The sequence below is a fragment of the Peromyscus eremicus genome, chromosome 1 (assembly GCF_949786415.1).
Source record: "Peromyscus eremicus chromosome 1, PerEre_H2_v1, whole genome shotgun sequence".
In the NCBI taxonomy this organism is placed as follows: Eukaryota; Metazoa; Chordata; class Mammalia; order Rodentia; family Cricetidae; genus Peromyscus; species Peromyscus eremicus.
In genome coordinates this window covers 92,875,788-92,891,456 of record NC_081416.1, presented here as the reverse complement: position 1 = coordinate 92,891,456, position 15,669 = coordinate 92,875,788, and the positions used below count along the sequence as shown (strand labels likewise).

The following is a 15,669-nucleotide window of genomic DNA, read 5'->3' as shown; positions in this document are numbered from 1 at the left end:
GGTACGGTCACACTATGGGGCTTGGGATTTGGGGCTCTACTGTGAAGCAGGGCAGAACTGGGTTCCCATCTGGTCACTTTGCTAGGGATTCCAGTGAGGCAGGGGTAGGCTAAAAGAAAACAAAACATCATGCTACCCCTCTTCTTAGGGCTCTGCATAGCACCAGGATGCATGCTTTGTAGGAGGCAGAGGGATACCCCAGTTCTCATCTGTGGCTAGGGCACTCTAAGTTATTCTCTTCCTTCCGATCCCAAGTCAAGCTTGTTTCCCCGGCTTGGCAACAGCATATGCTGGAGTCTGCTTCCCCATGCCCTACCCACCAGAGGCAGAAGGTGAGGAGATGCAGCTCTGTCAGTCATGTGAACAACGCAGAGTCGTGTCCCCGGAAACATTCATAAGTTTAATCCACGCCAGTAATAAAATCGCATTACATTTCTCATAAAATAAATGTTCCCATTTATATACAGACGACAGACTGTACAGGCCAAGCCTGGCCCCAGGAGGGCCCACAGAGACGGGTGGTGGTGGTGGAGAAAAGCCACCTTCCCACTGATGATGAAGTTCTAACTTGTAGGACAGCGGCTGGCCAGCTCGCGCAGGCAGAGTGGCTGGCCAGCCTGCCAGGCAGGTGGTCAGACGGGCAGACGGACAGATGGACCTGGAGGCCAGATGCAGGGCGTTACTGAACCTGGGATTCGAAGGTGCCATTGAGCTGCCCCTCCTCATAGTCCATCTGACACAAGATCATGTTGTTCTTCAGGAAGAATTTGTCTCCCACACAAAATCTAGAAAAATCCAAGCAAGAGAAAAAAAAAAAGCTATAGGTGAAGTCCCAGTATAAGAGGAGGTCCCAGCCTGGCCCAGGAGGTGGGACATGCAGGGGAGGTGGTGCTGCTGAGTTAGCTCCAGGAACCTTCCAGAGGCACAGGAGAAATGTCACAGCAAGCTTGGTCAATTACTCACAGCAGACCCCTGCAGCCTGGGGTGGCAGAACAGATAGTCAAGCCACAGGCCTCCCACCATCAGGTCACTCAAGGAGGTGCAGGGGGAATTCAGATAACTCATCCCAATCCCAGAGAAGGTGCAAGAGGGACCAGAACTAGACAGAGAGGAGAGGGATGGAGAATGGGAGGTAAGAGGAAGCGGAGAGGGAGAGGAAATGGTTGTTTCCATCCCTTTGCCTTCCCAGTTTAGGGCTTGCATCCTCTAAAGAAAGTGTGACCCTGACTCACAATTTATTCTCCAACCCAAAGGAGATCACACTTGGGTCTCTTCGTCCTCTGGAAGTATTGAGGGATGTCAAGCTTCCCCTCAAAGATATCTACTGGTGGCTGAGACTTTAAGCCCCAGGGTCACTGACTCAGTGCCAGCATCAGATCTCAGTCCAACCACCAGGTGGCGATGGAACTTCACAGAGCCCGGCTAGTAGGCAGTCCGGCCAGAGCACCCAGGCCGCCTAGCGTTCCCTGCACTCAACCTGTCTGAGTGTTGCCGCTGGACCTCAACCTGGGAACATCTGTATGAATTCCTACCCGACCTGAGGGCTCCTGGGAAGATGTCCTGCTTTTTGGTGGTGGGTTCCAAGTCAGAGGTAAAGGCCTTAAATCCCTCAAGGCTTCCCCCAGGACTGGGATAGTGGATGGGACCCCAAAAAAATCACAAGAGAGGACTAGAACCAGATTCACAGGAGTGGAGTGAGGAGGGAGTGATACTTCCTGAAGAGATCTCTCACCCTGTGGGCCTGGAAACCCCTTCTCACTAGACAGGACCAAAAACATATACACACAGATACAGGATAGTACACACATGTTTAAAACATGTGCATAAACAGCCTCATCTCATCACGTACATGCAGTATGCACACACTCTTGTGCATGAACAATTAGTCACATGCACAACTGCACACCGATCCCCAGCACTAGTATCCGTGTGTACACAAACATTTAAAATAAATACACAAGCACATATACACTGGACATGGTGGCCTACTCCAACAATCCCAGCACTCCCAGAACTGGGGGGCTAGAAGCAGGAGAATCAAGAGTTCAAAGTCATCCACAGATACATTGCAAGTTTGAGGTTAGCCTGGCCTACATGTGAGACCCTGTCTCCAAACAAAAATAATAGAGGTTGGGTTGGAAATTTAGCTCAGTTGGTAGAGTGCTTGCCTAGCATGCCCACAAGTAGGTTCAATCCCCAGAAATGAGCACACCAGGCATGGTGATACATGCCTGTAATCTCAGCACTCAGGAGGTAGAGGCAGGAGTTTAAGGTCAACCGTGGCTACAGACAAGTTTGAGGGTGGTTTGGGATACATGAGACCCTAAGACAAAAAAAACCTCTCCCCTAAATGTATACATACTCAGTATACATAGTGTGAAAACACACACATACCCCATCGTTAAATTCATACAGAAACTTACCACCCATATATGTGCACCAGTACTGGAGTGTACACATCTGACCACAGGGTGTAGACACACACACACACACACACACACACACACACACACACACACACGGATGGCATACTCAACTACATACACAAAGGAAGTCACACTTGCATGCATGCCTCTCCAGCACTCCTAGCCCGAGCCGCAGGCCTCGGCTAGGGTCTGGGAAGTGTGCTGGGCTGGTTGATGGTCTGGGAAGTGTGCTGGGCTGGTTGATGGTCTGGCACTCACCTCTGATTGCAGAGCTGGCAGGCGAAGCAGTCAAGGTGATACACATTGTCTCGGGCTCGCATCACCATCTCGAAAGCAGGGATCAGCTTGCTGCAGGCAGCACAGTTTCCTGTGGTGCCAAAAAGCCTGCCAGGGGAAGGGCACAGAGGATGCAAGGGCCTGCCAAGGAGCTGCCTCCACCCAGGGGCCTGCCCATTCCCCAGCTCGTGGGATAGCAGGTGAGCCTAGTCAAGAACTAACTGCCATATCAAGATCCTGCTAGATTAAGCTCCCAAAACCTGGCATCTCACTTCCCAGGGAGGCTATGTAACTTACAGCCGGGTGTTAGCAGACACCATCACCCTACACCCATTTCAGGTTTCCACCAGAGTCACTCAAAGCTGGCCCCTAAGCAAAGACTCCAGACCCACACAAGCCTAGATTTCAGAGGCAATCTGCCCATCATGGGCTGTGTATCCTCAGACGGTCACTTGGAACTTTCCAGAGCCCCAGTTATCCTGACTGTCAAAGAATAAAACGTATTGCTCACAGGACTATGCACTTAGCAACGCCTAACCTTAACCCTAACTGAACTTGTGGCTCAGGGACATGCTAAGAGCTTACTTAAAAAAAAAAAAAGAAAAATCACCTCATTTGATCCCAACACAGCCCTCTGAGGTCAACACTTGTGTCATCCCCATTCAAGATAAGAGTGAGTCACAGAGAGATAAACAACTCACTAGGGGCATATGCCTGGCTCCTCTGGGAGAGTGATCTATGCCACTGACTTCTTGCTTTTAAAATTACAGTGCTTTCTGGGGCTGTAGCTCAGTTAGACTGCTTGCCTAGCAGGTAAGAAGCCCTGGGTTCCATGCCCAGTACCACACGTCGTCATCCATGTCTATAACCCCAGCACTCAGGAGGTAGAGGCAGGAGGAACAGGAACTGAAAGTAATCCACGTCTACACAGGGAGTTCGAGGCCAGCCTAGCTTACTCGCCTCAAATTGAAGATAAAATTACAGTGTTTTATGAAATCGTTTTCTGCTGTAATCTCACTGTGTCACTCACCTATGTCTCCTTTTCCTTCTTGGAACCTCAGTTTATCTTTTTGTAAAATGAGGCTGTCAGACCAGCATAGCCTGCCTAAAGATGCTTCCCACCCAGAACTGGTCCCCAAAGCAAGTTCCAAGGGCACAATGGTCTCTTTGAGAGGGCTTCCTCCTCTCAGCTGCTGGCTGCAGAGCTCTGGGGACATGGGGACAGGAAGTTCACTCCCTTCCCATTCATGGCAATTCTTGGTTGGGTGCTCTAATGGTCTGAGCAAACCAAGCTCCTCCTTGCTTCCTTTTTGCTGAGCAAGCTCCAAATGGTGCAAGGGGGCTGAGAGGCGGGCGGTGGGGCCCTCTAATCCCCGATTTGTCGATGCAGGCTCAGGCACCTGCAGACCAGCTTGGCTCCATTATTCATTGGCCTGAGCTGCCTGGTGGCTCAGATAAAGGCAGACAAAGGCTGGGCCACACCATCTGCCTGCCAATGGGGGCCTTTTCTGCCACCAGCAGTTGTTGCAAAGGGCCAGGCTCTGGGCAGCCACCCCTCCCTAACTCACTGGCCTACCTGGCTCCATTCCTTACCTCTACCAGAGCATAGGGAAAAGAGCTTCCAGCGCCTATGGCTGGCAGGGCCCAGAATGCTGTGGGTGCTTTGGAGTTCCCGACAAGCCCACACTACACCATGGTGCTCCTCCCAGTCCTGATGGCAGGCCATCAATTGTACGGTCGCCTCTCCCTACCCTGTTAATTCAACGACCCAGGTAGATGTTCCAGACCTCCAGACTTGAAGGCCCCCCACTTCCATGCCCTTGAGTGTTGACTTCCCAAGGGTATCCTTAACCCTTCCTCCCAGCCTCAGTTCCTCTCTCCGCCCTAGAAGCACTAAACACCATCACTTTAAAAAAAAAAATCTGTTGCTGAAACTAAAGAGAACAATTGAAAGGAAGAGTGCAGACAGGTAAATTTCAGGCTCTCCGGGGAAGGTGGGAGTGAGTTTCCAGAGAACCCTGCCCCCTCCAACTTGTCCCAACTTGAGCACAAGTCCCACCAGCTCTCACCCCATCCTGCTAATTAATGTGATGGGCCTTCCTTCCCCACAAGGCTGCCCAGCCACCATCCAGCAGCTAGTGACAGAGCCAAATGCAGGTGCTGGGTCTCAGCCAAGGCCCCTGCTTCATGGCCTCCTTCCAGCCCTGCTGATGTCATAAATGGCCTAAGGGAGGGCTAATTGGGGAAGGCAGCCCCAGGGGATGGGATCCAGGTTGTGGCAGAGGGACAAAAGTTCTGAAGAATGCAAGGTGGGGTGTAGGGGGTCTAAACAGAGAAAAAGGTTCGAAGCTAAAGGCTCAGGGCTGGTTCAAACCCAGGTCTTTAAAAGGCATTGGCAGTCCTTGTCCTAGGCCATGGCTCCCTGCCAACCAAGGCAAATGAGAGCCTAATCCCAGCACACCTGAAAAGGAGGACTCTGGGGAGAGGTGGGCCGGAGACACCGGCAGGGAGAAAGGCCCAGGCAAGTCGGGGCTATTTCATGTGCTCCTCCGGGCCCCTTTGAGGTATCCCTCCTCGATCCCCATAGGAGACAGGTAAGGCTGAAGCCAGGCTGGTACCCATGGGAAGTCTATCTTGGTGTCCAATTGCTACTGGCGCCTGCTTGGATGGTGTGGGGCCAAGTCGAAGGAGTTAAAGACATAAGCGTGCTCTAGGGTGGCTCACAGGGCTGACATAAGGCCACGGCGAGTAAGGTGTAGTCCCATGGCTGTGCACGCAGGTTGCCTGGTTTAGAGCCTGGGGCCAAGTTGCACCAGCCTGGAAAGATGGGGGCTGTGTGAGCAGGGCAGGGCAGCAGAACCCACCTCAGGTAGTCGCGCCGGCACAGGATGAGGTTGGCCTTGGTGTAGAGAGTGGAGCCCACCTCGCCCAGGCGGCAGTCACAGCAGGCACACTTGAGGCAGTCCTCATGCCAGTACTTGTCCAGCGCCTTCAGCAGGTACCTGTCCTTGATCTTGCGGTTGCAGCCAGCGCAGCCCTTCTGCTTCCCTTTTGGTTGGACGGAGAGCATCGGCACACCTGTGATGGGAAAACGGACAGACGGGCATGGGACTGACCTGGAGCTCTGGGGCATACCCTCTTCCAGGGAATTCGGGGGCGGGGGGGGGGGTATGTCTTTCTTTCTACTGCTTCTTCTAAGTAGAGGCTCCCGGGGGCCCTCACTTTCTACTTCCTCCCCAGGCCCCAAGTCTGGCCTTTGGGCAACATACCAGGCCTTTGTCCTGTCTAGACCCCTCCAGAGGTCCAGAGGCTGCTGGCCTTGCTGGGCCCTTCCCTTCCCAGCCACTGTCCCCTGTGTGATCTGAGCTGATTCAGGCAGACTCATGTCCTCCTAACACAGCCAAAGCTGGCCACACTAGATCCAAGAATGAGTTCCACTAAGATTCCCACTGTCACTCTTTCTTGAAGTGCAACCGTCACTGTGCATTGGACCATTTCAACCTCCATCCACAGGTACAGAATAGTAGTATTGGGAAGAAAGTGGGAGGCTCAGGGTGGCAGCTAAGAGGGTGTGTGGCTCCCCATGGGAATGCTTTGGTCAAAGTCAAAGCTCCATCTGGCCTGGTCTGAGGGAGGGAGGGAGGCAGGAAGGGAGGAAGGGAGAGAGAGAGGGAGGGAGGGAGGGAGGGAGGGAGGGAGGGAGGGAGGGAGAGAGAGAGAGAGGGAGGGAGGGAGGGAGGGAGAGAGAGAGAGAGGGAGAGAGGGAGGGAGGGAGAGAGGGAGAGAGGGAGGGAGGGAGGGAGGGAGAGAGAGAGAGAGGGAGAGAGGGAGGGAGGGAGGGAGAGAGGGAGAGAGGGAGGGAGGGAGGGAGGGAGGGAGGGAGAGAGAGAGAGAGGGAGAGAGGGAGGCAGGAAGGGAGGAAGGGAGAGAGGGAGGGAGGGACGGAGGGAGGGAGGGACGGAGGGAGGGAGGGAGGGAGGGACGGAGGGAGGGAGGGAGGGAGGGAGGGAGGGAGGGAGGGAGGGAGGCAGGGAGGGACGGAGGGAGGGAGGGAGGGAGGGAGGGAGGGAGGGAGGGAGGGATGGATGGAGGCAGGCTCCAGAGCCTCTGAAGCCTGGTTCAATCTCCCAGTTTAGGAATCTCCCTCCACCACCTTCTTGTGCAAGCATCTCACCATGTAAGGAGCAACAAGCACCAGGCAAGACTCAGTGTGCAGTCACTGAGGGCAGAGCCTGCCGGTAGGTGAGCATGAACACTCACACACACCCTTGTACACAGCATGATGTGCAAGTGTGGACACAGGTGAGCACACCGTCATACGTGCCTGGTCCCTTCCCCCAGAACCACAGGAAAGGGCAGCCGAGGAGGAAATGGGGGCACACAGTGTCCAGGCGTGAGCACCAGAGACCTCAGAAATCAAATGTATGATTTCCCAAGGAGGGCTGCTGGAGAACAAGCCTCTTGAAGAGAGAGTGGGTTAGAGGCAGATATATCCATGACCAAGGCACAGCAAAGCCCAACAGGCCAGCTTCCAACAGGCTCAGGTCTGTTTCCACTGGCCTTATCCTGTCCCAAAGACCTATGTTCTTCCCAGGGGTATCATTCCGTTCCATCGCTGGGCATCTCTGCCATCCACAGCCCGGACTCTGTGCCCACCCACAGGCCCAGCTGCTGAGCCACAACCTCCTTTTCCCTTCCCTCTTCAAGAAGAAATATGTCCTCTAGCTTCAGGGGAGAACCTGCCACCTAGAAACCTTAGATTCGTGGATGTCAGGTCAGAATGGCCCTCAGTTTTCCAGGCAAACGCTCTCCCCTACAGACAGGGAAACTGGAGCTCAGGTAGTGAGAGGGACAACGGTAAACCACCGATGGAGATAGCTTCAGAATTTGTTCCTCTCCCGTGCTTTCTCAACCAGGCCACCCCCTCTGACTTCTATTGGAGAGGAGGACAGGCCCTGGGTCAGGGAAGCCCTCTCTTCAGGAAGAGAGCTCAGACCCACGGCAGCACAGGACCAAAAGGACAGGTGAGGGCATGGAGGAGGAGGCCCCGTGGTTGTCCCCGGCAGGCAGAGGTTGACCCCCTTCAGTCCCCCCTCTTCCAGTCACCGTAGGACCATCTGTTAGCTGGGAAGTTCACCACCTAATTTCCTTAATGCAGCTCTAAAGGTTAATTGGTCTGAATGAGAGATAGTATTCAGGATGATGGCTGTCTCAGGGTCAGCCTGTGTCTCCTCTGACAGAGCCCAGCTCTGCCCATGAGGCAGACCTAGGGCAAGTTCCTTCTAAGGCCTGGCCTACAGGGAGGGATGAAGTGTAGGAGACTAGGGGGAGGCCTGGGACTCCAAGGATGGGAAGACTGTCCCTGGGGCCTGTGGAGGGGCACGGTAGTGCTGTTCATATGAGTACTAACTCAGATCTTAAGGTAGGACCATTAGTGCCTCAATAAGACTACTGTCCTTCTCATTCACCTGGCATGTAGCAGGCTTGGCCCCTCCGGGGCTCTGTACTTGGGTGACTACCAGTAGGTGGGTGAGTAATGGGGTAAGCATCTAGCCCACTAAGTTATACTCCTAAATGAAAAGGGACAGTGGAGACCCCAACTCTAAGGTATCTATGCCAGCTCTTCTTCTGCCTGTCAGCTGGCATTCATTTCAAGCCTGGGTTTCAGCATGCCTGGCCACACTTGCAGACTCAATGGAAGCCACAAGGAATGATACCACAGGCTGCTCCTACATCCCTTACATCTCCATCCTACCTGTGCCCAAGCTAGACCTGCCACACACAGGTCACCTAAAAAGCCTGTGCAAGGATCCAGGACAATGGGAACTCTGATCCCAGGGCTCTGCATAACGTACAGAAGTGGAAAGCCTGCTAAAGAATCCCGTGACCCAGACTCTGGACACCGAGTCCAGATGCTTTTTCACCTAGGAGGGCTGAGGTCTTGGGAGAAGCCTATCCCAGCATGTGCCTGTGGGTGGATCCAAAGCTTGTGGCCATGTGGTCCAAAGGAGATGGTCTGGCCTCTGAGCCTTAGTTTCCTCATCTGCCTCGTAAGTTAAATGGAAATAAGCCCTTGCTTCCCACTGGTGTGGTTTTGACTCTGCAGAGCCAGGTTAGGGGAGGTAAAACACCTCCCAGGGAAAGAAAGGGGCTTTAAGGGGGTATATCTACAACCTCCCGATCCCCAAATGAGGCCTGGGCTCCCACTCCTGTCTCCCCAGCCCCCTCTAGCCTGCCAGCCAGCCAGCCCCCTGCAGACCCTCCTGCCCCTCCTCCGCTGGCTCTGGGAGCAGAGCCTCAGGCCATGCACTTTCCATTAGGGAGATAGCAGCCCTCTGCTGAAGTCCATTTGGGATCCATTTTAGTGTTATCTAAAAATCAAATCTACATGGTAATCCTTTTAACGTACTCCCGACTTCAGGGGGAAAAAAAAATCAGCTTTGCACTCCTTCAGGAAAGGTTTTAAAGCATTACCCAATAATTACTACTCACGCATGAAAACACCCATCTTTAACAATGGAGGCTGCTTGTGCCCACACACATGCCCAGGCACATGCTCAGGTACACACACTGGGCCTGGCAAAATAATCAGTTCACTTAGCCCACGTGTCACCCTCGGTCTCAGGGTGTAGCGGGAATGGTGTTTGAAGGGAAACAGGCTGAACTCCAGTCTTTCTCTGTCCCAAGGAGGAAGGCAGCAGGGCCGATGAAGGAGGTGGCCAGGCTGTGGGAGAAGTCTTCCAGGTGAAGTTTCTAGGTCCCACTCATCAGCAGTTACTTACTCCCTAACAGGTCTGTGCAAGGCGCCAGGACTGTACAAACTGATTCCTGGGCTCTGCAGAACTCTTACACTTACCCTCAGCTCTGCAATGTGGGGCAAAGTCAGACACCCCCCAGTGATGGGTGGGACTGACAGAGGCCATCAGTCCTTCCCCACCACCTCTCCCTTCACCCTGGAGAGAGGACCTCTGCACAAGAAGCTGTCTACCAACCAGACCTTACAGCCTTGGCAACTCCTACCTATGCGGCCCCACCCAGGCTGCTCCTCTCCTTCTCCAAATAGCAAAGCCTGTGGGCTCCACTGTGGACAGGTCGGAGTCACAGGAGAGCACCCTCCCCACCCCAGCTACCTTCTGCAAGGCCAGTTTTCCACCCTAGTGTGCCTACTTCTCCCCGCCGCAGGTCACTGCAGGCATGATATGCCCCCTACGGGACGGCACTACCACCACCTGGGGATAGAGACTGCAGAGGCCAGCCCAGCAAATCCTGCAGCTCCTGGCAGAATCCTGGTATCCTTCCCATTCTAGCCTCACTGGGGACCTTGCTTCATTTCTGCCCCAAGGGTGGTGCTCACCACTGCTCTGGGAGAAATGCCATTGTCCAGGCTATGTTCTCTGTCCCCCAAAGGGCAGGGTCAACCATGGGCCCTAGGCTGTGGGGTAGGAGTGTACACCTTTGGGGAGCTAGAGGCCTGGAGCAGCCCCTCCTTCCCGACCTGCACCTGTGACATGGAGCCATGAGTTCTCATTGTTTGCAGACTATGGGTCAAGATGAGGGTAGGAACCTGAGGCCGTAGCCCAAAGGCTGGAATGGGTAAGGGACAATATACACTCTATTTGGGTGCTATTCCTTTGGGCATTTGTTTCTTTTAAACTTTTTATCATTTTGAGCTTTATATATATATTTAAGATTCATCTTATGTGTTCTCCTTGCTCTCCTGGAACAGACTCTGTAGACCAGTCTGGCCTCGAACTCACAGAAATCCACCTGCCTCTACCTCCTGAGTGCTGGGGTTAAAGATGTGCACCACCACCACCCATTTAAGATTAATCTTAATTTCGTATCTGTGTGTGGATATGTGCATGTGAGTGCCAGTGCCTGTAGAGGCCAGGGGAATTGGATCCCCTGGAGCCAGAGTTCCAGGAAGTTGTGAGCCACTTGACATGGGTACTAGGATGTGATCTCAGGTCCTACCTGAGCAAGCCATGAAGAGCAAGCCAGTAAGCAGCACCCCTCCATGGCCTCTGTACCAGCTCTTGTCTCTGGGTTCCTGCTCTGTTTGAGCTCCTGTCCTGACCTCCTCCTCTGATGAATAGTGATGTGGAAATGTAAGCTAAATAAACCCTTTCCTCTTCAAGTTGCTTTGGTCACGGTGTTTCATCACAGCAATAGTAACCCTAGCTAAGACACTCATTCATTTGAACCTAGAGGAATTCCTAGGCATCTGAAGATATCCGCACTTCTGAGGCAGAAAAGCCAGCTGTTTCTGGAGCATCCCTGATCTGGATTTATTTGATACTTTTTCATTAACCCTGGGCCTTAGTTTTCCTTTGTAAAATGGGTATGAAAACAATACTCTTGCTGGATGTGGTGGTGCACACCTTTAATCCCAGCACCTAGGAGGCAGGGGCAGGTGGATCTCTTTTCTTTTCTTTTTTCTTCTTTTTTTCTTTTCTTTTCTTTTCTTTTTTTTTTTCTTTTGAGGCCAGCCTGGTCTACAAAGTAAGTTCCAGGATAGCCAGGACTGTGAGGACTATGTAGTGAAACCCTGTTTTAAAAACAAAACAAGGGTCTGGAGAGATGGCTCAGAGGTTAAGAGCACTGACTGCTCTTCAAGAGGTCCTGAGTTCAATTCCCAGCACCCACATGGTGGCTCACAACCATCTGTAATGAGATCTGGTGCCCTCTTCTGTGTACAAAATAAATAAATAAATCTTTTAAAAAAAAAACAAAAAAACAAAAGAAAGAAAGAAAAGAAAAGAATACTCATCTCAGAGAGCCCCCGTGAGTTATAAAGGAGTCTTTAGGACTAGTTGAGCCTGAATGTCAAGCTAGATGAGTGTCACTGACTCAGCACACTGGAAAGTTCAGTCACAGCCCCACCTCAGGGTCCTACAACAGAGACAGGTACTTCCTTTGCAGAGCAGAAATCAAATGTGAACTTGCCCCTGTGGTTAGAGTCACATGGGCCCGGGCCAGATTTCAGTGTCATCCGGAGGCCAGTCCAGTAGTCAGTATGAGCATGTCAAGGAGGAAGCCAGCCCCATTTGTTTGCCCAAAAGGCAGCTCCAGTGGCCAGCTGAGTAGGAAAGGTTGGCTGTAGGAAGGCCCCTCAAGATTCTGAGCAGTGTTCTGGGGGCCCAGGCATGAATAACCTTGGTATCTCTCATAATCCCTTAATGGACCTCTGTGTTGGTTCCATAGTAGGCCAGAGAAGGAGGAGACACAGTTGTAGGCCCTGCCCAGAGCCTCATAGCACAGTATGGATGCCTGGTACCTCCCAGGGCTCCCCCTTCTCACCAGGAGCACCCCTGCTCATGGGATAAGCAGGGACCCTGGGTTGGGAAGTCTGACCTAACACCCTAAGGGTTTTACTCACTGCTAAGTTAAGGGCTGCCACTCTAACTGGAAAAGTGAGGTGTAAGAAAGGTTCCCACATATCTATAAACAGGAGACAGAGCTGGGGTTTGAACCTTGGCAGTCGGTCTCTGGGGCCCAAGTCCCCTGATCCAAGGCAGGGCTGTATGATGAGGTGCTAAGGAGACTCACTCAGGAGACCTCATGACAATCGGAAGACACTGGAAAGTATGGAGATGCACTCGGTCATAGGACACATGGGCAGAGCACACAGATACTCCTCCACTGGCATGGAATCACACAGGCCCACAAGGGCCACACAAGAAGGAGCTGTGTCTGTTTTCTTCTCCCCACATTAGCTTGGAACTGACACCCACCAGGTGTTCGGTAACGCACGTGAAAACACATTCGTGCGTGCCAGTGTGCACATGCATGGCTGGGTCTACACACATGTTGGTATGCTGATGTAAACAGACACTGAGGCACAGGTGCACACAGACATGAGCTGACACAGCCATCACTCTTAAAACAAACACTGGCTTGAACAAAACCTGACACCTTAGAGACAGAAGGAAGCGGAAGTCACCTGACTCCTCGTCGAGCACGAGCGCCTCCCGCAGTCAACCCTGCCATCCTCTCTCCCTTCCGCTGCTGTCAGGGGCCTCGGAGGCTTCATAGATCAGGGATCTTGCCATGCACCTGGGCCCATCCCAGATGTGGAGTCGCAGAGAAGTACCCCAGCGGAGCCCATCTCTGCCCCTCCTAGGCGTCAAACCCCTTGAATAAGGAAATTTGAAAGTGTAATCTAATTTTGCCGCATCTCTCTCAATCTCGTTCTCTCAGAAGTAACTCTATTCTGCACCGGCCTGTGCAGCCTGCGAGAAGGCTTCCATTTCACACCGGTTTTATCTCCACAATTTCTCGTCTCACTGCACTCCTATCCCGGGCCCTGGCACGTGGTGGGCGAGGCCTGAACTAACAGCATTTCCTACTCATTTGGAATCAAAAGCCAAGGAGAACAACTATTGGAACCCAGGGCCACGGTCACCTAGTCCACACTCATTACTGACCTCTCTGCGAGTCCATTGGCAGCATGGTGTTTACTAGGTCAGGTAAGGGAGGGGAAGGAAGGCTGGGAGGTGGGGCTCAGGGGAGGGACTGACACCCTTGCCTCTGAAGTCAGGGAAGGTGGGTAGGAGTAGACATCTGAAGACACACAGACGGCCTCAGCTGGAACTCTGGTTCTGTCATTTTCCAGTTTTACCCCCATTTACTCATTTACTAAGTGAGGGTAGATTGTGCTAAATGATTAAGATTAATTTAGATCATAGCCCTGAAGTACTTAGCACAAAGTTTGGCACAAGAGCTAAGACAATCAGCTAAGGGAATGCATGTCTACGCTATGATCCAGCAACTCTATTCCTAGGTCCTGGCGAAGAGGAGAGCGGTAGGGGTGAGAACTTGGGGGTTCCTATCCAGGGTGACAGGAGTGGGGGGGGAGGCTCAACACATAGCTGGGAGCTTGTGTGGATGATGGGTGGGGGCCCTGGAGGGTTCTGGAGGGGGGCCTGGCACAGGGCAAGACATTGAAGTGTAGTCCTATAACACGTGCCTTCTCTAAATTGCCAAGTTTCTTCAGGCAGTCTACAAGAGAAAGGACCGCCTAGTAGCGACCCTAGCACCTGCTGCTGGTGTCACCCCACACAGATGGCTGGCAACTCTCCACATCACCCCTTCCTGAGAGCTGCAGTTTATTCATTGTGAGCCATTCGCCCCAAGGGAAACCTGGGAGTGACCAAGGATGCCACCAAGACTGGCTACTGTCAGGATGCACCCATGCACAGCCTCCTCTACCCTGGGACCATGAGTGGCATCACACTGTCTTTTTCCTGAACAGTGGGGAAAAGTGAACTTTTCTTGGACCCCATGTGAACGCTGCTAAGGGAGAAAGCTCTGGAGCACGTGGCAGGGACAGCTAAGAGGACAGGCTGCTTGGGGGCCGAGCGCTGACTCGGGTTCAGAGGGGTGGAGAACAATTTCCAGCAGAGGAGTAAGAAGCAGGAGGCACTTCAGCAGTGGGCTTTGGGGGCGGCCAACTGCCCTTAGCATCTTGCATCTAAACCCTGAAACCACTGTGACCTTGGTGTGTCTAGAGATGGAAAGGGCGGAGACCAGGGTTGGAGGAGAAAGCTGGACCCTGCACAGCCCGGAGACAACAGCCTTGTAGACAGTCTTCATCCACCTGGGGTACCTCTGACAGAACAGTGGTGGATTGTAAAGCAACAGATTAATTTTCCCCGTCTAGGGCCTGGGAGGGTCAAGACCTAGGCACTGGCTCACCCACTGTCGGATGAGGGCCTGCCTCCTGGCTCATGGACAGTTGTCTTCCCAGTGTACTTCACACAGCAGAAGGGATGAGGAAGCTCTCTAGGGTCCCATGCATAAGGACACCAACCCCATTCATGAGGTTCTGCCCTCAAGGGCCCCAACTCCTAACAGTACTAGTGGGGAGCTTGGGATTAAATTCAGAGAGTCAGAGGAGACACATTTCCAGGAGCCAGCTGAGAACTTGTAGAAGGACCAGAAGGAGGAAACACCCAAGACTCTGGGGCAGCTTCAGGGGCTGACTCCCCAGTCTTCCTAGGTCTTCTGAAGGTCCTTAACCAGGCCCTGGACATACGGGAAGCTGTGCATGCTCATTGGAGTTCACTAACTGGAACAAGGCTTAAGTTAATGGCACACATATCCAATGTGATGTCTTCCTCTCTGTGTCAGGAATGGGCGTCATCTTCTTCTCCTTCTTCTCCTTCTTCTTCTTGTTTGTTTCCCTGCAATCTCAGACAGCCTAAAAGCTACAGATCTAAACCAGGAGCTCTGGTTGCCAAGCCAAACCTGACCTCTGTGCCCTATTCTACCTCCTCTTCATAGTACTCATAACCCCCACCCCGTCCCTCTGTTCCTAGAGATACTCAGCATCAAACACCACACACACACACACACACACACACACATACACGCATGCACACACACACACATGCACACACACACACACGCACTTACATACACACGCACACGCACACACACGCACTCACACACATGTCCTGTTCCCTATCGTAGCTGCTTCTTTCCATTTCCAGAGCCAACTTTTATCTTTTTTGAGTCAGGGTCTCTCTCAGGGAGGCCTGGAACTCACTATGTAGCCAAGGATGACCTTGAACTTCTGATTCTTCTGCCTCTACCTCCTGAGTGATGGAATTACAGGCATGTACCACCCTACCCAGTTTATGCAGTGCTGGGCATCAAACCCAGGGCTTTATACATGCTCATCAAACACTCTACCAACTGTGCTCAGCCCCCCACTCCCGTCTTTTACCATACTTTGGGCATAGGTCCCACAAACCGAGTGCTCTACAACCCATTCTTCACTTAGCAGTTGGAGAAGCCTTTCCAAATAAACCAGGCTTGTCACTGCCCAGCTTGGAACTTTCCACAGCTTCCAGGACACTGAGCACAGTGCCACACCTGCTCTGCACGGAGCCTAGAATAGCTTCATGTGGTCTGGCCCCCTTGCTCCCCCTGCCATGCTGAGCTCCACCACACTCCAGCTCTT

General features: G+C 52.7%; 1 protein-coding gene across 2 annotated transcripts in view; it reads right to left on the bottom strand.

The window, feature by feature from the left end:
• Nucleotides 1–381: 381 nt before the first annotated feature.
• The window catches only part of Lmo1 (LIM domain only 1), a 37,448-nt gene continuing 22,160 nt past the window's right edge, over nucleotides 382–15,669 (bottom strand). For both annotated transcript variants that reach the window (XM_059269112.1, XM_059269111.1), the window contains 3 exons: nucleotides 5,567–5,780; nucleotides 2,685–2,810; nucleotides 382–785 (listed from right to left, as the gene is read on the bottom strand). In XM_059269112.1, the coding sequence (XP_059125095.1) occupies nucleotides 680–785; nucleotides 2,685–2,810; nucleotides 5,567–5,780 (446 nt within the window). In that variant the 3' untranslated portion in view covers nucleotides 382–679. The remainder of the gene's footprint in view (nucleotides 786–2,684; nucleotides 2,811–5,566; nucleotides 5,781–15,669) is intronic.